Here is a 25,927-nt window from a genome sequence, read left to right on the forward strand (position 1 = left end):
GTTTCTTTTAAAACTTTCAAATAAATTGTTTCACTTTAATCATGATAATTGTGGTTTTCATAATGAGATAATTTTCTTGTGTGTGATTTATATTATTTCAAAAAAACAAACAAATCAATTAATTGATTCTTTCAATTTTTCATAAACATGATAATAGTCATAATATTAATTAATAATCAAAGATGATAATCAAGAAAAGATTAAAAAGAAAAGTGTAATTTTGGTTGAGAAAAGTGCACATTAACCAGATTCATTATTCGGGAGAGATTGATGATAATGATGATGAAGATGATGATGGTGATGGTGATGAGAATGAGGATGAACATGATCAGGATTCTAGGGTGTGGGTCAAGGTGAATACTTGGAAGTCCTCCTCGTACTTCCGTTTACAATTTACATTGTAATTGATTTACAATTGATTTTTAATTCGATGATTAAAAACTTCATTTTTAAAGTAGATACGTTGAGAAAGAGACTTATACGGAATGATGGAATGAGAGAGAAGCTTAATCGTTAACAATTAATCAAATGATCTAATTGTTGATCATAGTGATTGTTGTTCCCTAATAATAATATACAATATAATTAATAGATTTTCATTTTGATTGATTAACAATTAAGCTTCATCTAAAATTAAGAGGAGGGAAAATGAATCCCATTAGATTTTGGAAGAGAAATCGAATCATAAACAACAATCATCATCGAATCATAATTGATAACAGAGAAATTAGAATAGAATAGAATTAAATTAAAGAAATTAAGTTGATTAATAATTTAAATTAAGAACAACAATTAAGAAGGGATAAGACAAAAAAGATCTCATTTAGTTTTAGATTATTAAATCGAGGATTCGATTATCTTTTGAGTTGTTTGTTTTTCTGTAAATAATCAAGATTTAAAAAGGGAAGATTATGATTCGATTGTTTGATTGATTGGATTGTGATTAGTTGATTATGATCGGCGATTCCACCTTCGTCTAACAGGTACATTCCTCATTCCAGTCTCTCTAAAAAATTGGGCGATTTAAAATATTCGGGGACAGAATCATCGAGCCTCGAGATGATCTTGTAGATTGCTTTTTTCCATGATTGTTCAGTGTCTTTTCCAGCGGCGATCGATTTGAAAAACTCTTTCAGCGTTTGTTCAACCACGAAGCAGAATCTTTCTGGAACCTGAGAGAGTTAGAGATAAAAAAGAGAGCAAAAATAAACAATTAATCAATTAGAAATCTCAAGATAAATTGTAAATAAAAAACTCGAAAACAATTAACTAGAACAACCAAAATAAACAATCACTGAATCATTTGATTAGTTATCATTTTCGATGAGTAAATTCTGGGATATTCATCAATGCTTGACCAGTGTCAAGGAAAAGGTGATTATCATGAATATACAAATAAGATGAATTAGTTGTCATGAAGTAAAATAAGTCACAATCAGTTAAATGATTCCAATGATTCTGATGATAATGATGATGACAATTACTTTACGTGCTAAAGTTCTGGATAAATGATTTTCTCTCCTCTCCCTGAATAACTGAGTTTCCCCTGAAATGAATAACTATCTATGAATTTTTTGTTCGCAATCAGATAATGATAATGCTAATAAAACAAAACTAAATCTACTAACAAATACTTCATGAAAAATAATCAATACTAAAAGTGTATCTTTATTCATGGGGTCAACCTGATTTATTATGAAACTAATGGTTGGTTGACCATTAGCATAGAAAGTGGTCAATCTAAAGATAAGGTTTACTTCAAATTATGATGATCATCATCCTTGTGAATAGCAAAAAAAAACAAAGAAAAAAATGAAAAGATATTATATCAAAGTGAATGATGATGAGAACGACAAGATAAATATCATTACGATGAGAAACTTTGATATTGAACAATTAGTAAATTTCGTGAGGTGATTAATTCTGGTCGCCATTTTTAGCTTCTTTATTTCCTACTCTTGAAACATTTACTAAATTAACTGATTGTTATTCTGGTGGTTCTGGATTCTGATTACAGTTATTTTTTCTCGCCGTAGTTAGACTTTCTCGTTACAGTGAATTCGTAATGACCACAAACTCAGAAAGGTAACTAAATCGATTTTATCCTTAATTGTCACTCGATTCTGATTAATTTCGTCCAATGATTTACTTACGTCAAGATGATTACTACGATTGTAATGCATGTTAAGCACTCGAAGTAGTTCGGCTTCTCGGTGGATGTGAATATCGTCAGCGCTTTTAATTCCTTCGGCAATCGCTTGTCTTGCATATTTTTCCATTTGAATATAATAAAACTCTCTGAAAATTAAGCCCAAAGAAGAAAACAATTAGCAATTAACAATTAGAAATAAGAAACAATTATTAATCATCGTCAAGAATCAGCTTACTTTTCAATTTCTCTCTCTTATGTTTATCATGAAATCTTAATGAAAAACTAATAAGTGAATTTACCTAATGAATATTGATTCATATTATCAAAATGATCATTAAATGTATTGTTTATTATTATCATTTAAGTTGATCATCATCATTAGATGAAACTTTGTTATACAGCCAAAGACTTTGAGTTTGCAACCACTTTTTAAATCATTCACGCAGTTGAATATAATCAATGAGAGATAAAGTTAACCCAAAGATATGATGATAAGTTTGTCCACTAATTTAAGTGGTGTAGTCGCAAAATGGTCAACTAATTAGATATCAAAAGCTTTCTTTAATTGATTATCATTGACTGCGTGAATGATTTAAAAAGTGGTTGAAAACTCAAAGTCTTTGGTTGTATTGTCAACAATTAGATGATAATGTTAAAACAATAGGATTTGGTGATAATGGAAAACAATTGTTAACAATATCAAGAAGCAAATAGTAATTAATTGCTCCATTTTCAATATTTACCAAATCAATGAAGTTTTAATCAACAATCATCAATGATAAACACAAACACAATCAGTTAGATTATGAAATCTGGTTGAATTTGGGTTATGATAAGAAGTTGATTGTAAATAATAAGTGTGAACATCAATTGGTTTTCTCAATGAGTTTTTTTCTCATCTCATGGTTAATCATTAAGGTTTAATCATCATAAAGGTAAGAAGGGATAGAGAGAGAGACTGGAAGATGAAGAAGAAGATAAATGAGAGAGGAAGAGGATGACATTGAGAAGGAAATAAAATGATGATGATGTTCATTAAATTTTGTATTTTCTATGGTAAAAAAAGGTAAGTTAACTCATCCGAAAAGAAAGTGATATCTAATCATTTAGATTTATGAGACATTCTGTATAACAAAACATACGTTTCCATGATAGAAATGATAATAAAATATAAGATAATTTAATGTTAATAATAAATTAGTTTTGCAAATAGTTAATTTGTAAACTATTTATGAATTAATATCTCTCTCTTTTTTTTTGTTTTGTTTTCATAATCATTTAGGTTTTACTTCATTAACAGTAAATTATTGTTACATCCAGGTAAAAGGTAACCTTCAGGTAACCCTTGGTAATAATCATATCATTTGCTTATCAACAAATTGAAGGGTCAAAAAGTTGTAAGATGCTTTGAAATTTCATTCATTCAAATCTCATTGGTTTGAAAGCAAGGGCGGTGGTCATTTGGTTCTGTCCATTTACATTGACAAAAAAAAAAGGTTCTCGAGACCTTCGAGATTTGAACATTTAAACTTTTCGTGAAACTTTTGCCAAATGATTAAAGATTTCGCTTTTAGCAATTAACTCTAATGAGATCAAGCTACTGTGTTAAGAATAATTTTTGATTATCTTAAGTGATTCGGTGAGATGATGATCACTCTTCATCTAACTGTCTTGGGCGTAGGTCATTTCGAAATCATCGAAATATCTTACTTAGCATTGAACACGTAGGTTTAACAAGAAGATAAGAGGAGAGAGAGAGAGAGAGAGAGAGAGAGAGAGCTACTCAATTATGCAAATTAGCAATGATCCAATTAACTTAAAGGTTGAATATATTATCTAACTGTAAACATTGATTTGCATTTTCAAGATTCATTTCTATTCATCAACAATCATGTTCAATCTTAATTATCTTATAACATGATGTAAGATGAAAGTTCATTAATTTATGGTGAAAGATTCTTGAATGATAATAATGGTAATAATTCATTATGAGGTGATGTTATTAATGGAACATGATATTAATCATAAAAGAATAGGCAAAAAAAATTGGAAGATAAAAGGAAGAAGATGAATTGGATGAGGATGAAAATCATCATGTTGATGATGATGGTGATGATTTTTTTGGCCAGGAAGAAGTGAAAAAAATTCACTTATCTTAATATTGTCTCCATGAAAATATTATGACATTCAATGAATAGAGAAACTTTTTTTTCTCAACTCATTCATTTAAAGCCCAACCCAAATGATTTTATATCTTCCATGGTGATAATGTTAATGATAATTATGATGATGCTCATGATAATATCACAACTGAATACCTTTCAATAATAGTAATAAGTATCAATATTTGCAGGTTTTAATGCGTTTTTTTATGTTAGTGTTTGGGATGAAGATGAGGGATGAGGATGGAGAGAGGAACAAAAAATTAGATAAAGAATCAGATTTTCTTGTATGTTAGTAATAAATCATCAGATGAATAGATGAACATACAAAAAGATGAATACTCATTATGGATTTTACCGTTATCCTAAGAATAGAAAAAAAGTCTTAGAAGAAGATAAAAGAGAGAGAGAGAGAGAGATTGTTAATTGATGATGAGAAAAAAACTGATGAATTAAAAAGCGATCGGGTTAATGAAATAGTTTCGGGATGAGGCCTGAACTTAATAGATGAAGAGAGAGAGAGAGAGGGAAGGGTAAAGTCAAGAATCGGAGCCAAGTGATTAAGTTTAATGACGATGATGATCAAAGATTAGAGAGAGAGAGAGAGAGAGAGAGAGATTTTGAATCGTGGCTAACAATTTTCAAGGATTATCGATTGGATCTTAACTCATTAAACAAGAATCATAATTGATAATGGATTAGAGGATAAAAGGTTTTCATATACTCATCGACAGCCTAAAGGGTTTTATCATCTTCATCCTTTACTTTTCCATATTACTATCATTTTTTTTTGCCTCTTCCTCATCACTAATTTACAAAGACTATAAAAATATCGTAAGTAACAAGGCTCAGGGATTTTGATAATAATGCAAACTAATTATCATAGATTTATAATCATCATCTTCTTCTTGCTAGTAAATTTTTTTGTCTAATCATAACAAAGGTATCAAATATTAAACTGAATATAAATGATTGTTGTGTTTGAAAGTGTCATCGAAATTGATGATAATGTTGCACATTGAAAGTGTAACTAAGAAATAGAAAGTTTTTTGATGAAAATAAGGAAACGGAAATGATGATTACTTGTCATAAATCTATTGAAGAGATAATGATGATAATCGTTTATTATCAATGAGATTATATTCTGGACTTGTTCATCTTTTTTTTGACATGGAAAAGTTGATGAAGATGTTGATATGTAGTGAATAAGGTGTAAAGGTGAAGATGAAGATGGAAGATAAAGAGGAGAGAGAGAGATCATGACAATTGTCCACAGTTGACTGATCTTATGAGAGATGATGAAATGATATTATACCAAATTCTCAAGTAATTTCTGTGTATCATGATGTTATTATCATGAATAGTTGACTGAATATCTCTCATAGAATTACAAAGATATAAAACAAAAGGCAATAGAAAAAGTGAAAGATGACCAAAGATGATTATCCCAACTGACCAGAGATAAACTTGTAAGAATAATAATATTAATAAAAATAAAACAGTTCTAACATTTTCTCATAATCATCATAAGAAAATGACCACCAACTGTTGGTAAGAACAAAAAAAGAAACTTATCATCTAGATGATTAGTGGACATTAAATGTACTTTTTTCCATAAGGTCCATCATTAAATGTCCATCTTTCCTCTTGCTCCCTCTTCTCATCCTCATCTATTATTTAAGGTAATTTACTAATCCAATTGGAAAGTTGAATGACCAAGAGAAAGTGAATCAAATTTTAATATTGATCTTATAGAAGCAGATGGATGACAAGAAGATGGAGATAAAGATGATGATGAAAGAAAAGGTGTCAACTCATGTTCTCCATCATAAAAAGTGCCACGAGACTTTGAAGATGAAAGAAAAAGTGATGATAAGGATGATAAAGATGAAGATGGAGAGGGTGGCGGTTATCTTTTAAAACGGATGTTAAATGGCCACAAAGTGATTGTTGATATAATATCACTTTGTTTATTTAGAATCATTGTTCATTTAAAATAAAAGAATAGGATAAATTCATTTGTCCTCATCATCTTCATCTTCATCATCATTATCCACAAACATCACTCTATCAACACCCACAAACAACAAACCAGTAAACAACATCCGGAGGATAATATTGTCATTCTTATATTTATAATGAATGATAATTCTGATTCTGTCCTTTTTTTTCTTGTTATTGTTGTTCAAAAATCTTCAACAATGAAAATCTTGCTCATGAGAATACACATAATAGCGATCATGATGATAATGAGGATGATGGAAGAGGATAGACAAGGGAGGAGCATCTTCCTCATCCTTTTCTTTTTCTTTTCCATCATTCAGAGCATCTAAAAGTCCTCATTTTTTTAAAGTACACAAAAGGAAAGAGAGAGAGAGAGAGAGAAAGATTATTATGAAATTCTGAAGAAAAAGTATAAAAGGCTTAGCGATCTTTTCATGTTTTTCTATCTCAAAACTTCACCTCTTCCTGTTTTAGTCTTTTTTGTCTTCCTCTTCCATTCTTATCGTCATCATCATCATCATCATATTCTGCTTCTAGAATTGAGTTAAAAACTTGAAGAAATAACAATTGTCATGATATCAGGTAATGATGATGATGAGAGAGAGAAAGAAATTCTGATGAATAAAAAAAAGTAGATTAAAGGAAAAGTTTGATAATAATAATAAGCGATATTTATATGAATTATACTTTTGATTGTTATCATCTCATGCGTGACAATATCATCATGAAGTAACGAAGAAGATGAAAAGTTTTCCTGAGTTTGTTGGAAGTGAAACCAGATGAAAAAACATTGAGAGAGTAGAAAAGAATTTTTTTAAAGGTAAAAAGATAGAGAGAGAGAGAGAAAAATTATCATAAACAACAACAATGAAGTATAATGATGAAAATAAGGTGGAGATGTTGATGAGGAAGAGGAGGAGGATAAGGGAAAGAAGAATATCTTTTGGAGTCAGGGAGAGAAAAGATTGACGAAAATGATAATGATGATGATGACGAAGAGGAAGATGAGTTAGAAAGGAATAGAAAAGCTCAGTTGATACAATTTTCTTTATTATTATGATGAAAGATTCAATTGAAACGATACACATAAGAGTCATGCCTGAGATGTGAGTGTGAGAGAGAGACAAGGAGGTGGGAAGAAGAAAGTAAAAAGAGGAGTGGAAAATAAGGATTCATGATGAAAATTTTTTCTCCCTGAGCAGAGAAAAAGATGAGAGAGAGAGAGAGATAGAGAGAGACAGACAGAGAAAAGAGAGATAGACAGAGAGAGAATTTAATCTTTTGAAGCTTCTTTGAGCTTCTCTTTCTTTGTTTCTTTCTTTTTGAATACTTGCTTCTGATTCTGAACAAAGTTGAACATCTTTCATCATCCTCATCATTTCTTCATCCTTCTCCATCCAATCAGAAGCCTGGAAAAGAAAAAGAAAAAGATTCTTTTCCTATCTTTCATATTCGCCTCCTTAACATGGAGAAGGGAAAAAGATGAAGAAGAAGAAGAAAAAAACTAAGCTGCATCACTGATCATGAAAAGAAGATGAAGAAAAGATGAGTTTCCATGAACACACCCACTGAACAACAGAAAATAGGATAAGCATCTTTCGTTTCATCATCTCCTATAAAAAGAAAATTGTTTCTTTTTCGTCAAGTAAATTCTTTCATTTGTAATTTTATTCTGATAAATCGAAAAGAATAACTAATTAAGATAACAAATAACAGAATAAATTCAATTTTCAGAACAGATAAAACAAAGTATCGAAAAACATTCAACTGAAACCAAACAATTAATCCAATCATCTCAAAGATTATTAATCTCTCAGGTAATAGACAATAATTCACCAGAATTGCTCATGTTATTCACTGAGAAAAAAAAACAACGATAACTTCATGAAGAAGATGAAGAAATGATAAGTAACAATTGTGAATATCGATAGAAACAATTTATATCAATATCTTTTTCTTGATCTATTTTAATTGTTACCATGAAGAAAATGAATTAGTCTTAAATGAGGAAATAAAGTTACAATTAACTGATTACGATTACGATAGTAACCATAGTGATTAATGTAATCAAATAAAAAATTAAATTTCTTTTCAAATGAAACTATTATTTGTTCATTTGATTAACATGATCAAATTTTGTTTTTCTATTTGATGATTCTGATTGTTTCCAATTGAATTATTGGTGATAAACAATCACAATTTGATGTGATTATCAAATAACCGGAAGAGGAATTTTTTTCCTACAAAGGTTTCCTTGATTATCTTTGACAATTGTTTTCTCATTCATAAATGTTTACCTGTTAATCGGATAAGATTAAGGTAAGAATAAGTATTTTCTCAAACCTTTTTCGTGTCCAATTTGATTGGAAACAATCAAGGTAAACATTTTATCTAAATTGTATTAATATCAATTGAAACATTCGTATCTTAATTGTTTGAAACGAGTGAGAGAAAAATACAAAACTATTAATAATTTACTATGAAATTAAAAGTAATTTGAAACCAGAGAAATTGATTTTAACTAAATCAAGGTAATCACTCAGCTATTGCCCAGGTAATGGCTGAAATGTTGTAGGTGGAGAAGAGAGGAAAAAAATGAATAAATATCATCATGAAGATGAGAAAGTTCATTTCATGAAATATCATCATGAGAATGAAGATTAATCTTATTAAGGGGAAAAAGATATTAAATTTCAAGAGGAAAGATAAACAATCGTAATCAGTAACAGTTTAAGATGCAATTTGTAAATTGTTAATGATCAATTTTGATTGTCCTAATGATCTTGATAAATGATGATGATTGTAATGATATTTGATATGAGAAACAAAACAAAATAAAAAAAAAGTTTAAATTGTCTTGAGAATCAATTGTTGACAATAGTTTGTTGATTGTTTAAAACTTAAGAGGGAGAAAAGGAAACTTGCTGATTGTTAATGATAAAAATAACGGTTAATGGTGAGAGTTAATTGTAAGTATCATGTAATAATTACCTGAAATTAGAAAACCATTTAACTAATTGAGCTGTGTTGTTCTTGTTGAATTTAATGTCGGGGAAAAATGTTTTCAGAACATTGGAACTTGGATATCGAACATAGAAGAACATTAATTTAGCTTTTCGAAGATGCATCGGAGTCAAAGTTCTGGAAGAAAATTGAGAAAAGATTAATAATCATGGAAATGAATGAGATTCTCATGAGAGATATCAGGAAGATGGAGAGAGAGAGAGAGAGAGAGATTAGGATAAGGATGAGGTAAAAAAGATTCTTGTTCCGGTAAGAGATTAGATTACCATCTAAGGATTAACTAGTCAAACCTTAGCAGTTAATCTGCCTCAATGATGACTGATTATTTGCAAGGTTTTTCTCATTGATTGTGTTGAAAATGTTCAACACTTAATCATGTCTTGTGAATGGAGAAACAATTAACTGTAAATTCAATTGTAAAACTTTTCTTCCCATTCAATTGGGAGGAACAGGAAATAAGATTGAATCGGAAAAAGAAACACAAATTAAGAATCGTTTATAAAAAAAGAAACAGAATCAATAATAATAATAATCTTAAATTTCCTTCAGTAGTTATTTAATTTTCTTGTCAAATTTGACAAATAATTTAAGGATTGACTGATTAGATTGATTAATTTCCTATGAAATTGAATATTGAATCTTTCTCTCCCTCTTGTTTGCATCAATACATTTCAGTTCAATATGAATTGATTTGCATATCGATTGATGAAAAGTATGAGATTTAAACCTTCAAGTTGATGTTAATTGTTTACTATTTACCGATTGCATGTCAATCAGATTGCAAGTTAATATGAATTTGTTATTATTATTTTTTTGGAAAAACAATTTAGAAGTTGATGAAATTGGTAAATGGGTGAAAGAATTGAAACTAATTCTATTCTTGTAATTGAGTTTTGCTCGAAGGTATTAAAAGGGAGATTGATTTGATAATAATAATTACGTTTGGAGAGCAAGTGAATTGCCACAAAATGACATTAAAGGTGTTGATGTATCGTAACCGGTTGAATCGTTGAGCGATTCAGAGCCATCGGCACCATTTTCAGATCTTGTACCACCAAATTGACTTAGAGATTCAGGTGAAGCGGTGTCACCACCTCCAGCGGCTCTATTGGCTTGAGCTAGCATTGCAAGGTGATTGGCTGCTAATGCATTGTGAATTGCTGCTGCTGTTGCTGCTTGATGGTGATGATGTTGCTGAGCTGCTGCTGCAGCGGCTGCGGCAGCTACTGCAGCGGCTTGTTGTTGTTGCTGTTGTTGTTGTTGTTGTTGTTGGGCTTGTGCTGTTTGATGATGATGAAGGTGATGATGATGGTGCCTTTGACGAACCTCATCTTCTCGTTGTTGATGTAATTGCTTTGATTGCTGTTGTTCTTGATCTTCTTGTTCTTGTTGAGTTAATTGTAAAGGTGATTGCCTTAATTGTTGGGATTGTTGTGATTGTTGCGATGTAATTTGAGAATCATTTATTGAGGAATCATGGTGGGATAGGTTATCTTTTTCACGATCTTTACTTTCCGTTTCCATTTGGATTGGACCTTGTCCACTTGATGCTGCTGCTGCTGCAGCCGCTGCCTGACAGAAAATAGATTCACGAAGTAGCCTTGCATGGTCAGAGAAAGGGAAAGCTGGACCGCCGAAAAGTTCAGCTGAATGAAGGCCTGGATTAGAAATTGCCACTGAGGTTGGAAGTGAAACTGGTACCAAAGGAGGTGGAGGTGCAGTTGGTGGCCCAATATGAGGTGGACCATTAAAAGGAGATAGACCAAAATTAAGAGTCGGCGGTGAAGAGACTAGTTCACTTCGAGCAATTAAATTAGCTAAAAGTGGCTCTTGATTAAGAATCCGACTAACTGTTCTTGGTGTTATTCGGGAATCAGTTACCTTAAGTCTCTTCCTTTTAGGTGTTACCACCAATGATATTGCCTCAGTTTGCTCACCTCCGCTGTTTATTTCACTTGGTGACATATTGTTATTACCACGAGCATTTTCAGAATCCTCATCAGGTGAACCCTCCCTTGCACTTGAATTTAGATTATCATTTGCTGAGCCTAAAAAATTAATCGATCCCGTTGGAGTCACTATTGGTGTTGATTGATCTCTACCTGTATTTGTTGTTGAAGGTGTTAAGACACTTTCATTGAGCCCAACAATAGCATCAGATGAACGTTGTTGAGACGATGATTGTTGCTGTTGGTGTTGTTGATGTTGCTGTTGAAATACCGATGCAAATGAATTCAAATGCTGAGCTATGGAGGCGGCGTGTAACAAATTTGGTGGTGTTTGAGATGCTCCAGGTAAACTTGATGGAAAATTGGGAAATAAAAGATTCGATTTGAAACCCGGTGGGAAGGCAAATGGAGATGGTCCTGAAGGCTTTGGAACGGGTGCACTTTCAGTCGGTAAAGTGAAAGATGAAGGTGAACTTGAGCTTCCTCGATGATGATGATGAGAATGATGAGCAAGATGAGCATGTAAATGATGCCCATTCATTGAACTTTTACTATTATTTGAACCATTATTACCACTGGTTAATTGATTTACCGGTGTACTTGATTGACGATGATGAGAAGAGGAATGTTGTTGATTGTATTGAGAAGACAATTCTCTGGGCACATTGGTCTTATTATTGGAATGATTATGATGATTAGATTGAGATTGTTGTTGATGCGAAGATTCAAAAGATTTACCATGAGTTGTTCGTGGTGATTTTGATTCTAACATTTGAGATAAAAGAGTCAATTCCTTAGAGGTTTCGGGAGCCGATGAATCGGGATTACGTTGAACCATCAGGTCACCAGGTTCTTTATGAGGTAAAATTTGATATTGTTGCTGATGATTTAAAGAAGATGATGATGATCGGGAAACGGCCCCAGCGGCAGCGGCAGCAGCAGCTGAAGCTGCTCTTCGCTGACAGAAACGGTTAATTACACTATCGATAGTTGTACTGAAACTTGGTATTAGATTTGCTTGCATTTCGGTTTTGAGAGTTTCTCGTAACCATTCAATGTCCGAATAGTAAATCGGTGGACTTGTAGCCGTTGGTGGAAGTGATTCTGACATTAGACCGTTAACTGTGGTGCAAGTTGATTGAGGTAAAAGTGATCGTTTTCTAGATGATCGGCTTGATTGTCGATGAGAGTGATGATGAGAATGAGAATGATGATGATTATGAGAAGATGATGAATTTCCTTTGGTCATTTTTTCCTGTTCATAGACAAATTTACGAGCTTCATTCAATAACTGAGCGGGATCTTGAAGACCACTGAATCGACGATGATTTTGTGATGATTTACTCAAATTAACCTGAGATGAATCTCGATCATCATCATTTAATATCAATTCATCATCCGCCATACCATCAAGATCATCTTCATCTAAATCATCACCAGTTAAACGATTATGATGACGATGATGATGATCAGATTTTCGTGATGATTTACTTGATGATCGTACAGAATTAGCTAATGGTGATTTATAGTTGGATAAATCTTTCGGTGTATTAATTGACCGATTTACCGTTGATGAACTTGGTTCATATTTTGCCATAAGAGTTGATAGTTCATCGTGATTAACTGATGATGATGATCCTTTCATCATTATCATCGCATCATCTGCATCACTTTTATCACCAATTTCACATTTAATTGATAAATCATTAATTTCACTCATCTCATAATCGCCAATTATATTAGACGATAATCCAATCAATGAATCATTCAATTCATCCTCGTCTTCATCACCTTCATTATTACGAAGACCACTAATTAGCTCGTCGTCTTCATCTTCTTCATCATCATTAACAATTTCATCTAATAAATCATCTTCATCATCTTCCAATGAACCATTTGATTTACTTTGCTGTGGACGATACAATTTACGCTTTTTACAACCATTAACAATTGCCGAGGTTGATGATGATGATGAGGTTGATATTGTTGTTGATTGTTGGGCTTCCTTGATTGTTGTTGATTCTACAACTTGTTGATTATCATCACAAGTTAATTTATTCAATTGACCAGAGGTTGAATTACTTCTTGGTAGCATATTGGTCACAATATTTTCAACTCGAGCACGTTTAACATCACTAATTGTTGGTCCATTAGCACTAATTGTGGTGGTTGTGGTAGTTGATCCAATGGATGTTGTTGTAATCGTGGCTGATTGTGGATTAACAATTAAAGGAGAAGATAATTGTTCACAGTTATCAATAGTTTCACCAGTTAATTGTAAAGGTGAATCTGTTGATTCAATGTTATTGTTACAAGTTATTTCATTTGAAGTAGACAATAAATTGGAATCACTTTTATCAACATTCAATGATTTACTATCAGTTGATTTACTTATTACTCTTTTCAAATTATCATTATGATTAATTTCATTTGTTGATTCACAATTAAGATTCATAATTTCATTGTTGTTGTTGTTGTTGTTGTTGTACTCATCAGTATCTAAATTATATCTGTCGCCTTTATTGGAACCACGACCTGAGCTGAAATCACCACCATCCGGTTCACCTTCAGATTCAACCAAGCAGGACGATTCAATATAATCATCATTTTCATCATCATTCCTATCATCATCTGTAATATCATCATCTACAACTTTACCACCACCAGTAACAAGCTTATCTTCAATTGAATCATATTCATTGTTATTTTGTTCATTATTATTATTATCATTGTTACTGTTATCATCCTCATCCTTATCACCTCCCTCTTCACCATTGTTTGGTGGGGAACCTGTGATGGTCCTCCCAGAATCACTCTCTCCACCGTCATCATCATCATCATCATAATCATTATTATTATTATCATAATTATCATCATCTTTTTCTTCATCATCAGTATCATTTTTTGCTCCTTTTCTTGTTGTTGTCTCACAATTTGATCCAATTTTATCACAATTAACTTGATTGTTATTACTTTTAATACTATTATTTGATCCTCCTCGTTTACCCTTTTGTAAAATAACACGTAAAAGATGAGCACTGGAAGAAGATGAATTATTATTATTTCCACTTCCTATTTCCTCCTCCCTCTCTTCCTCCTCTTCTTGTTGGTGTTGTTGTTGTTGTTGTTGCTGAGATGAACCATCAAAATCAGAAGCCGAGGGTTGAACATAAGATGAAGTGGATTTTGTTGGTGTTGATGATGAAGACACTGAACATGTTGAATTATTGAATAGGTGAGATGTCAATGAATCAACATTATTATTATTACTATTATTGGTTAGAGGGATTGGTGATGTTAATGGTGATGGTGGGACGGAGTTTGTTGTTTTATTGAATGAGATTAATGATTGTGTTTGTTTACCATGTTCATCGGGATAATTGTTGGTTGAAATAAATTGTTGTTGTTGTGAGGGTTGAGATGATTGTCCATTATGGTACATGTTGTTAAGATTAATGATGCCACTGGCACTTGCACTGCCACCACCAACACCACGAACACCAAGTATAACGTTACTATTAGAAGAGGTAAGACTAGCGACAATATTATCAACATTTTGTTGTTTATTAAAGTTAATTTGATTCTCTTTGTATTGTGATGTCATTTTATCGTTACATTGAATACCGATACCAGAACCGCCCGAGTTTGTGGATGATTGAAGAAGATGAGAATGAGAGTTATGATGATGATGATGATGGTGAGAAGAAGAAGAAGAAGAAGATGATGATCGATTATTAGAGCAAAATGAACACGATGAACAGGTAGATTGTGATGAAAGGGCGTAACTTAAACCAGATGATTGTGATTTAGATAAACAGGATGATGAGGATGATGAAGGAGTTGATGGAGTTGATGAAGTTGAAGATGAAGTTGACTTAAAAACACCAGAGTTTCCACCTCGATGTAAACCAGAGCTCGTTGATTTACCTGGATGATGAAAAGCTGATGATCGAGTTGACGAGAAATTTGTTATCGATGCATATGAATTACGTGGTTCACCAGCATCAACACGTTGACGGGCACGTTTCACTTTACCTGTAACTGGATTTATATTATTAGCATTGTGATTAGAGCGATTGATTGAATTAGAACCAGTGGTTGATGATGATGAACTTGAGGAAGATTCATTTAGATGATTAAGATGATGATGGGAAACAGTTGATGCTTGACTAAAGGGATGAAGTGAATGAGCAAGATGATGAACCGATGGTGTTAACTGACTATGATATGGATGAAGATGCTGTGGATGATGATGAAGTCCAGCTGCAACTGCGGCTGCAGCGGCAGCACCAGCGGGTACTGAAGGAACCAGAAGGGATCCATAGGTCAGCCTTGGATCCATTGGTAAGAGACTATGTGATGACGAACCACGAGTTTAAATATAAAAGATCAAGTTCGAGTTTCGATGTCGAAAGAGAAACTGAAATGAAAAGTAAAAAGAAAAAGTAAAAATGAGAATGAGAATGAGAATGTTTATCAATTTTTCTCTCTCACTCTCTCTATTATGTTTCCCTTTCCCTTTTCGTTTTCGTTTTCTTCATCTTCTTCTCTTTCTTTGGTTCTCTCTCTTCCGTCATTCTTTCATCATCATATAGTCTTCTCTCTCTCTCTCTCTCTCTCTCTTTCTCTTTCTAAGTCTGTGTCTTTCTCTTTCTTTCTTTCGCTCACTTTACCTTTTTTCTTCTTACGAACACAAAAGATACAACAACTTTATTGATGCTTCAAATAAACTTCCGCCGGAGAAACTCCCAAGGAAATACCATTTAAGGTGAATATAAACCTTAGTGATACCTGATGAAAAGATGATAATGATGATGAGAGAGTAAGAAAGACAGACAGAGGAAAGAGAGAAGTGAGCAAAAGAGAGACAGAAGTAAAGGTGAATGTGGAAGAGAATCTTATCCGGCAATGTTTTGTTTCCTCTTCTTTTTTTCTTGTGCACCTCGTTTTCTACCTTACGTTTCCTCTTTCATCTCTCTCTCTCTCTCTCTCTCTCTCTCTCTCTCTCTCTCTCTCTCTCTCTTCATTCATACCCCTCCTCGTTCTTGTTATTATTTTTTCCTTCTTTTTCTAAGAGATTTTGGCCCTTTTACTTTAAGATTTAGAGGTTTCCCTTATAACAAGGGTTCGGAAAAGGAGGAAGACGAATAAATAAGAAAATGTTCTAAGATCGAAGTCAATTTCTTAAGTTTCGAAGTTAGAGAGAGAGAGAGAGAGAGAGAGAGAGAGAGAGAGAGAGAGAGAGAGAGAGAGAGAGAGAGAGAGGAAGATGAAAAGCTAAAGGTAAGATCGAAGACAAAGAAAGAGGAACAATGATGATGAAGGAAGACAGAAAAATAGACAAGGTGAAAAAGAGATTTTCCTAATACTTGATGAGGAAAAAATGAAGAAGATGATAAACCTACGACATGTGATTCTACATCTTCCTTATCTTCTTTATCATCTTTGATTTCCGGTAAATCACACTTTCAATCAACTCTTTTTTTCGACACTTTTAAACCTTTTTTTCTCCATTTTTTTTCTCTTCTCGTTTATCATCCTCATCCTCTAAAATTAATCTGTTCCATCCTCATCCTCATAATCATCACCAACCTTTAACTCTTTCATCAAATAACATATAAAAAAGTTCTCCCAACTCTCTCTCTCAATCTGTCTTCCTTTTTTCATCCTCATCCTCATCCTCATCTTCCCTATGGAGTTTACTACTGTTCTAGGAGGGAGTTTATATCTATTATCACATTGATAAGGTTTTACTTTAATTTCCTGAGCCAATTTGACTGTTAATTCACCAAATCAAATTAAATGAGAAATTGAATCTCAATTGATTAAAGTAAATAATCAACACACACAATTTGTGTCAAGTTGACAATTTAAGACTCTCGGTGATAATGATTAAGGAATCAAATTAAACTTTTCCAATAAGAAACCAAAATCTTTACTTTTAACTTTAGTTTAATCAACTGATTAATGGTGAATCCTTAATAGTTTAATCATCAACTGAGATTTAATATCTTATATATGTAAACATGAAACAATTTAAACTCCCTTTCTAATTGTAATCACAATAATCTAATACAATTTGTACAATTAATTCAATTTAAATACGATAACCTTTTACCTTGGGAGGTAAAAGGATTATTATTATCATCTAATAGTTTTGTATCCAATTGATTGGAAAATCATAATCAATTTTGTTCATATCATTTAATTGACAAACTAAATCAATCAGTCATCTTGATCATCATGAGAAAATTAAATAACAATTTGTTTATTATACTTAATCGTTTATACCAAACCAATTTAACTAAATCATTTGTTATTATACTTTTACAAATATAATAAATTTTATTTGGTCTTATTATTATTACAATTGGATTGGTCAAGATTCAACTGGACAACAATAACAAGAATCAATTGTATTATAATAAGTTAATTGTAAAGTATTACTACTAATTATTATTAGTTAAAGGAGAGAGTAACAAATTTGCATGTAGACAATTAGAAAACAAGAAAAACAAATTGTCTTTCTCAAAACAATCTACTAATAACAACAACAATCAACTTATATTTATGAGGTTGGAAAAAAAAAGATAATCAATTTTCGTGTATTTTGATAATTATGATGCACGAAGATTAATAAGTAACCTATACCAGATGATAAGCAAGAAGATGATGAGGAAGACAAGGACTAATTTAACTCTTAACTTGAATAAGTTATTGATATTAACCGGACTTTGTTATTCTCGGACATCACAGTTAATTGATGAGGTTTGGAGAGCAGAGAGAGAGAGGAGCCAAATGAAAGGAGGAGGAGGTCATCTCGAAATGTCCAAGCAAACTACTGTTACCTAAACCACCACAGAGAGAGAGAGAGAGAGAGAGAGAGAGAGAGAGAGACTATGTGAGGGAGAGCCTTTACCTGCGTCTCCTCCTCTTGCCTCTCTCATGTTTCCTCTTAACCCATCACATGGAGTCAAGTCCCTGAATCTAATCAATTTCATTATGGATCCTCCTCTTTTAATTTTGTTTATATTTATTATTAACTTGATGCTTCTGAAGCACACACACAAATTCATATAATAATAATGATCATGATGACCAGTAAATGATAAAATCATTTTAATATTCATGATAATAGCTCATAACTTTTTTTCTTTCCTCAACCATGAATCACAGGATAAGAATCATACCTTTTTTTTGTTGTATACTCTCTCACTCTTGGTCACTTTTTTTTCACCATCATCATCGTCATTGTTTTATCATCCATTCTCAGATGGATACACCTCAGTGCTTTCATTGGAAAGTCAGGATAAATCATTAAGATTATTACAATTACCATTGACAATCTATTCTAATAATACAGTTAATCTTCACCTTTTTTCATCTCCTCTTTTCCTCTTCTCTCTCTCTCTCTTTCTCTTTCTCTTCCGTTCATCATCTTTACAAAACTTTCACTTTCTTTAGGTTAACAGATCAATATGATAAAGGTCATTGCAAGGCCGAAATATAATATCGACAGATTATAACACGATGACCTTGTCAATTCTTTTGCCAAGAAAAGAAATGAACCAAAATTTTACCTTGGAAATTGCGACTTTTTCAACAAAAAAAGGAATGACCCATATGACCCTCAAGGATATCAACCTTTCTTCCGACAAATGGTGACAATAATAATGATGATGATGAGGATATAACCTTCAGATGCTATATGATAATCTTATAACCTTAAATGTCTTGACCTACTTAGTAAAATCTTCAATGATAAACCAACTGAGATTAATAATAATCCAAGGTAAATGTCATGCTCATCACCAAATATAATCATGATCCATGACATAAAATAGGATAAAAGTTAAAGAGAGAGAGAGGAATAAGAAACTTGGAATCGTCTCAGAATTTCATGATAATCAATATATAGGTTAAGAAAATATAATAATAAGTGAGCCATGAAATGAATATTAATCCGATACATGAATTGTGAGATTAATGATGAATAATGTGAAAAGATTTTGCTATTATTATGATAACCTCATGATGATCTGTTCCAATGTTTCCCAATATAAGATTCATGAGAAGAAGTTGATTCAGTCACGAAGAAAATCATTATGCTAATAATCAACAATTGAGATTGATTTTTATTATTATTCTCATTTTCCAGAATAATAATAATGATAATAGACAAAAGTTTAACTTAATATTTAAAAGGACAATTGAATAACAATAAGGAATCAATCAATATTATTATCATGACATGAGATGAATCAATGTTGATTGGAAAGCTTTGATAATAGTTAAGGAAACAAGAGCAACAACAATTCAAGTACAAATAATGAGATTTCATGAGAGATTCTGATTATTCAATAATAACAGTAATCAAATTAATCATAAATCACTTTCAAGTAATAATATCATTCATTTATCATGGAGTTTTTTTTCTATCACTTTCTCTGAATTCATCAGAATCAATTATTCATCTCAAGGTAACTTTTTCATTGAGAAATTTTCTCATAAAGATTAACTTAGATTCTCACTAATTATATAAAATTAAATTCAGTTTCAAGACTCACCTTTTAATTGTTGTGATGAGGGAAATTTAATCACATTGAAAATCACACTCGGAAACAATTAAACTAAATTGATCAGTTGAAACTAATTTTCATCTAATGATTTCAATTGTTTTATAATCAGTTGATTGATTGAATCTTAATTCATTCAAATTTGATTGTTATGATTTTCAGTCTATTGATCACTTTGATAATAATTAAACAATTAGGAAAACAATTATGATTTAATGTTGACAGTTAGAAACGTTAATATCATTTGATTTGGTAATAGTAATAAACTAAATCAGATTAAGGATTGAGTTTGAGTGAGATACTGATGATGATCAGAAAACTGAAAGAGTAACTAAATTAGAATGAGAAAAGGAGAGAGTATGTGAGAGAGATGATGTTTTCAGAGGCAAAAAAAGGGAGAGGGAAAGAGAGGGAGACAATTATTATCATCTCAATCATCATCATGAGGGTGTTAATTAGATTACATGTATAATTGAGACTCAATTTCATTCCAATGGTTTAAATGTTTAAGGTAAGAATGAAAATATTACTCTAAACAAGAGAAAGAGAAAGAGAGAGAGAGAGAGATGATGATAAACTCACTCTCTCTCTCTCTCAATCATCATGTCGGTAACTACTTATTGAGGCCTTTTTTATAATCACAATTTACTAATTATTATCATGATTCTAATTAGTTTTTAACTTTATCCACATTTCATTCACACTTTGAGTTGGTAAAAAAGATGAGAGAGAATAAAAATTTTACCGTTAATCAGCTGATTGATATTTTATTGATATTTCATTCAACCTAATCAATTGCTACCCAATTTAATTGAAACCAAAAAAAAATAAAACCTCCAAACTCAATCTTGATCAAGTGATTAACATATTAATCTTTGTTAATTAGTGTTAATCATCATCATTAGAAAAGCAAAATTACTAATTATACATATATTAATTGTACTCTAATTGTATTGAAAAATTTATCTAATACATTATTTGATTGATTAGGAAAAACATTTAATCACCCAAACAACAACAACAATTAACGAAAGGATCTTAATCATGAGTTTTGTAAAACTATAAGGTAATAATTATATTTAGCTGAATGATTTCATTTTATTACTATTAAATTGATTGTTAAGATTAATCAAGATCATGTAATTGGAAACATTGAAAAAAAATGAAAAGATAATTGTTACTAATATAATGATAATCTGTTGATTTAGTTAGTTAATTAGATCAAGACATTCAAGAATCATCATCAACCATAAAAGGTGATCAACTAATTACAACGTAAAATTTTAATCACAACAATTGATTAAGTTTCCATTTGATGATCAACTTGTAACATTATTATTATTATTATTGTTATTATTTAAAATCAACAATCAACAATTAATCAACTCAATTAATTGATATCCCTATCAACTATCAACAAACAAAAATAGATAAATTTTCATCTTCATTAATTATCATGATCTTTTATCGTAACTTATTTCCTTGTAATTAATAACTTCTTCCTCATGAAAAGTTGTTATTATATCCTCTTAATCAGTGGATTCTGATTTATAATTGTTAATAATGAAGAATCAACGTTAATCAATAAATCATCAATGATAATCATTCATGATGATCATTGGAAAATCTCACAAATCAAATGGCGAAGAGATTGAAACGAAAAATTCAACATGAGAAATAATGAGAATGAGAAATGAGATTATTGATCAAATCGTAGGTTTAAATTGTTACAATCAACGATTCTCAATTGAACACAATTAAAATTACTCTTTTTCCTCGTACATATAATAATATATACTCTGTAGGGTAGTAATATTTAATTGTCGATTAGAGAGATGATGATAATTGAAATTAATTACATTTACAATATGAGAATAATCATCATAAAATTTTTCTATTTTTTCATCAGAAAAAAAAACTTTTTTTTTCTTCATTTTCTTTTGTAAATAAAATCATCTATTTACTATGACAGAGAGAGAAATACTATCATGATGATAATAATAACGGGATAATAGGAATGAAATATTGAAAGATAATCTATTGATTCTGTGATAATATATTTCTAAAATAATAATTTTCTTTGTCAGTCTTAAATCAACAATTAATAAAATGATAATAATCATCAAAAGGAAAGGTAAATGATGATCAATGTTGATGAAAGATGTAAACACAATTGAATAACATCTCAATTTGGTTAGACAGTTGATTAAATAGGATGTAATTGAGTGACTCCTATTTAGGATTTAAGAGAGAGAGAGAGAGAGAGAGAGAGAGAGATGATAGTGGGAGATTTACCTGTTATAAAGGGCGTGAGAGAGATGAGGATGAAAAGGATGATGATGTTAATTTTAGTTTCTCTTGCTCTTTCCTTCTTGCTCCTTTCTCACTTGACAATTGTCACTCACTCTCTCATTAAAATTGTCTACTTTGTTTGCAATGTTACTTGTGATAAAGGTCATCATGTTGATACTACTATCAAATTCATTCCCATAACATCAATATCGTTCCGGATAATGAGTCTAAGATACAACAGTACAAAGCTATGTTTGTACTGTTGATCCAGGGTGAGGGAGAGAGAGAGTCACCTTATATTTTTCCTCTCTTTCTCTCTCAATATCATCATCATCCTCCTTCATTTCCACCTTTATCATCATCATCATAAAAAACTCTTTGGACTAAACTGAAAACAATTATATTCCATTATTTGTATTTCGTATCATTGTTGATACTCATAAAAAAAAGACCGGAACTTTTAACATGGAAAAAATTTTTCTTCCAAATAGAAACATGAATAGTTCAATGTTGCTGAACAATATGGTTATTCTGTGGTTCATGATGAATGAGTTATCCGAATGAACTTTTTTACTTCAATGAATATAATTCAATTTCTTATTGATTCAAAATTAACGATAACCAGAAACAATATTTTCCTCTCTTGGTGTAACATTTGCTTCACAGAATTTCAATTAATCAGTAAATTCAATTGATAGTCAGACAATTAACATAATCAATTAATAGGGAAATAATGATTTAATTATTTTCCATTGGTTCATATTATCTTATTACTTTTTTCACTGAAAAAAAAGCAAATCATATCAACTTAATCTTAATCTCTCTGCCAAAACTAATCCACCTCTAATTGTCCTTAAACTTTCAGTACAATTAAACATGATAAGAAAATAATCTTAGCAAAAGAAAGTTAATTAGTTAATCAAATTTTGAAACTTTCTCTCATTCCAGTTAATTAATATTCACTGACAACCACCAGCATGATGATCAACCTTAATTCAATTGATTAGTTAATCAATTGAGTTACTCATTCATTTATGTTACATTGAATCAAATTAAAGCCATAATAGTAATGATAATTAGTAAATATCTTAATTTTATCAACATTTACTTTCCAATTTAATTAGCTAATTTACTTGATCACAATTTATCGGGATTCATGATTAACTATTGATGATGGAAAAATTGAAAAAGTCAAACAATTAACTAAACTAAAGTTAATCAAATCTCAGTTAAGGTTTCGCTCATGTTGATAATCAAATTGTTTATTTTGTTTCTTCTAACAATTAGTTAATTAATTAACCATTGGAAATGTTTTTTAATTCCTTATGGGATATGAAAAAATCCCTATTAATATGTGTGTTATAATAAAAGTATAATTAAATTGTAATTAAACTGTAAACACAATTAACTGATTGTTGAATTAGTAAAAAAAAAATGAAACTCTCAAAGTCTCAAAGTGTTTAAATTTTAATAAACAATCAAGGTGAAGATATAAAATTGTAACAATTAACAATTGGAAACCTAAATATACAAAATTTAATTAAAGTTTAATTGTGATACTTAAAAAAAAGTGAATCACCATTCATTAAATCACTGAAACAATTAATAAATAGATTGAAATGATTAACTGATTGTTTCAAACTAAAGATTCAACTTAAATTAAATGCTTTTAGATTTCCAATTGTCTTCAATTGTTAATCGACATTTAAATCTCACAATTAAATCAAATTGTTGAGATCATTGACAGTTAATTGATTGACTATTTTCTAATTAATTAGTAGAAAACACAATTAACCATCTAATTGCGTAGGAATAATTTAATTGTTCAACTCAATCCAAGTCCAAAGGTTGAGATCAAGTTCTTGTATCAAATCAGTTAATTTTTGCTTTTTTTTGACAACTTCAATCAACAGGTAGAAAAAAAATCCAATCTAATTGTTATCATCATCTAATTATTATCACTATTAGTTGATGATTAGTTAATTGTTATTGAATTACATTCCAATATGAGCTACATCATCTTATAGTTGCAGATATGGATCAAAATCTTGTAACAATTAACAAAAACAAGCAAAAGTTTCAATGTCATTTGTTGATCAAATTTTCGGAACAATTAGAGGAAAAGTATATCTTGTAGATTAACCAATTAGTTGATTAATTAGTTGACTATTTTTTCTGAAAATTATCATGTTTTTTTGTTTCTTCTAAAGGAATCATTTCTACCGGATATCCCCGAGAAAGTTCATTAGGTTCAAGGCAAATTTCCGCTTTTAATCTCATGTAAATTGGTAAATCGCAAGTTTAGATAATATTGATTCTCAATTCTAGATTTTTTTTCCAAAAGATGAACAATTGTTTCAATGAATTTAATGAAAAGATTCCAGATCATTTGGTTACTTCAATTCCTGTGTTGAAAGATCTTCTCAAACGGAAGTAGAATTGAAATGTTTATTTTCGACTCCCGTTTCCGTTAGATAGTTAAAAGTGAGTGAGTGAGAGAGAGAGCGAAGGCCTGACCTTGTAAGATACTCTTATGTGTATTCGTAGATAAAAAAGTTCACTTTTTTCTCTATTTTTTCATCATCATCTTCATCTTTTTTTCTTCTTCTTCTTCCTTTGAAAAAATAATTTTTTCTTCTACAAATGCATATCATCCTCATCATCTCTCTTCCAAGGTAGAGAGAGAGAGGGAGAGGGAGATGCAACTTCTGTTTCTTATGCACACTTGATATTAAGATGCGAAAACAACGTTCTTTAACCTCAAGGCCTCATCATCATTGTTATCAACAGCCGTTAAGACTCCACGCGACTAGAGTTTTGTTAATGGGCGAAAGTGAGCTGAAGATGATAAAGAAGAAAAGAGAAAGTAAGGAAAAGATGACGATGAAAAGGAAGAAGAAGAAAAGAAAGTTATCATCATTCTACTCTCTCTTCTCTATCAATGTAACCACGCGTCTCTTTCTTAACAAAGCTCAAACTTTTCCTCTCATTGTTACTATTATTTACCATTAGAACTATTTTTTTTTCTAGCTAACGCACTTTCTTTTTTCTCTCTCTCACTTTTATACCAGCATTTGCAACGGAAAAACTTGACCTGAAAAGAACGAGCAAAGAGAGAGAGAGACATGAAATTGATGAGGGCTTGGGTTTCCCGTTTTCATCTCATTCTTATGTAACTCACCCTAATCATCGATGAGGTTAAAAAACCTTAGAAAGAGAAATTATCATCATCTTTGCATCTTTGCAGATGCAGATCAACAATATGATATAAATTCTAATGAAGATTTTACTTTTCTCTCCCGAATCCATGAAGAAGTCGAAATGAAAATTCAATAAGGAGAAGCTAAATTTGGATGAGAATAATTTTCTATCTAAATGGTGTTGAGATGTGATGAGAATGCTAAACGAATTAAAACTTAACAATTGTCCAAAAAAACTAATGATCAGTTAGATTATCAAGTCGAATGGTGATAAAAGATGATTAACCAAATGGACTAAAGACTAAAATTCTTGTTATTACCTTCGAGAATTAAGCCAACCGAATCGATTGTTATTAGAAATATAATATAATTAAACCTTGCCCACGATCTCATCTCTCAAATGGTTCGAATGAGAGAGGGAGAGAGATAAAAGTAAAAGAATATGAAGAAGAAGAAGAAGAAGATGCAATAATGATGAGAATATAATGTTGACCTTTATCATCCTCCTTCTTCTAAATCCTCTACTATTATTGTCTCTTCATCATCTTGTTTTATCTTCCATCTTATG

At 31.0% G+C, this 25,927-nt stretch overlaps 1 protein-coding gene across 5 annotated transcripts in view; it reads right to left on the bottom strand.

Moving 5' to 3' along the window:
* Nucleotides 1-11: 11 nt before the first annotated feature.
* Nucleotides 12-25,927, bottom strand: part of LOC128395387 (probable serine/threonine-protein kinase DDB_G0282963) — a 41,633-nt gene continuing 15,717 nt past the window's right edge. For 2 of the 5 annotated variants that reach the window (XM_053355804.1, XM_053355806.1), the window contains exons 4-7: nt 10,283-15,711; nt 9,310-9,459; nt 2,154-2,298; nt 12-1,172 (exon numbers count right to left, since the gene is read on the bottom strand). In XM_053355804.1, coding sequence (XP_053211779.1) covers nt 993-1,172; nt 2,154-2,298; nt 9,310-9,459; nt 10,283-15,633 — 5,826 coding nt within the window. In that variant the 5' untranslated portion in view covers nt 15,634-15,711 and the 3' untranslated portion in view covers nt 12-992. Of the gene's footprint in view, nt 1,173-2,153; nt 2,299-9,309; nt 9,460-10,282; nt 15,712-19,858; nt 20,276-25,927 lie in introns of those variants that run through there. The other 3 variants (XM_053355808.1, XM_053355809.1, XM_053355807.1) reach the window with 3 other exon arrangements.

This window comes from Panonychus citri, unplaced genomic scaffold (assembly GCF_014898815.1).
Source record: "Panonychus citri isolate SS breed McGregor unplaced genomic scaffold, ASM1489881v1 Contig00141, whole genome shotgun sequence".
In the NCBI taxonomy this organism is placed as follows: Eukaryota; Metazoa; Arthropoda; class Arachnida; order Trombidiformes; family Tetranychidae; genus Panonychus; species Panonychus citri.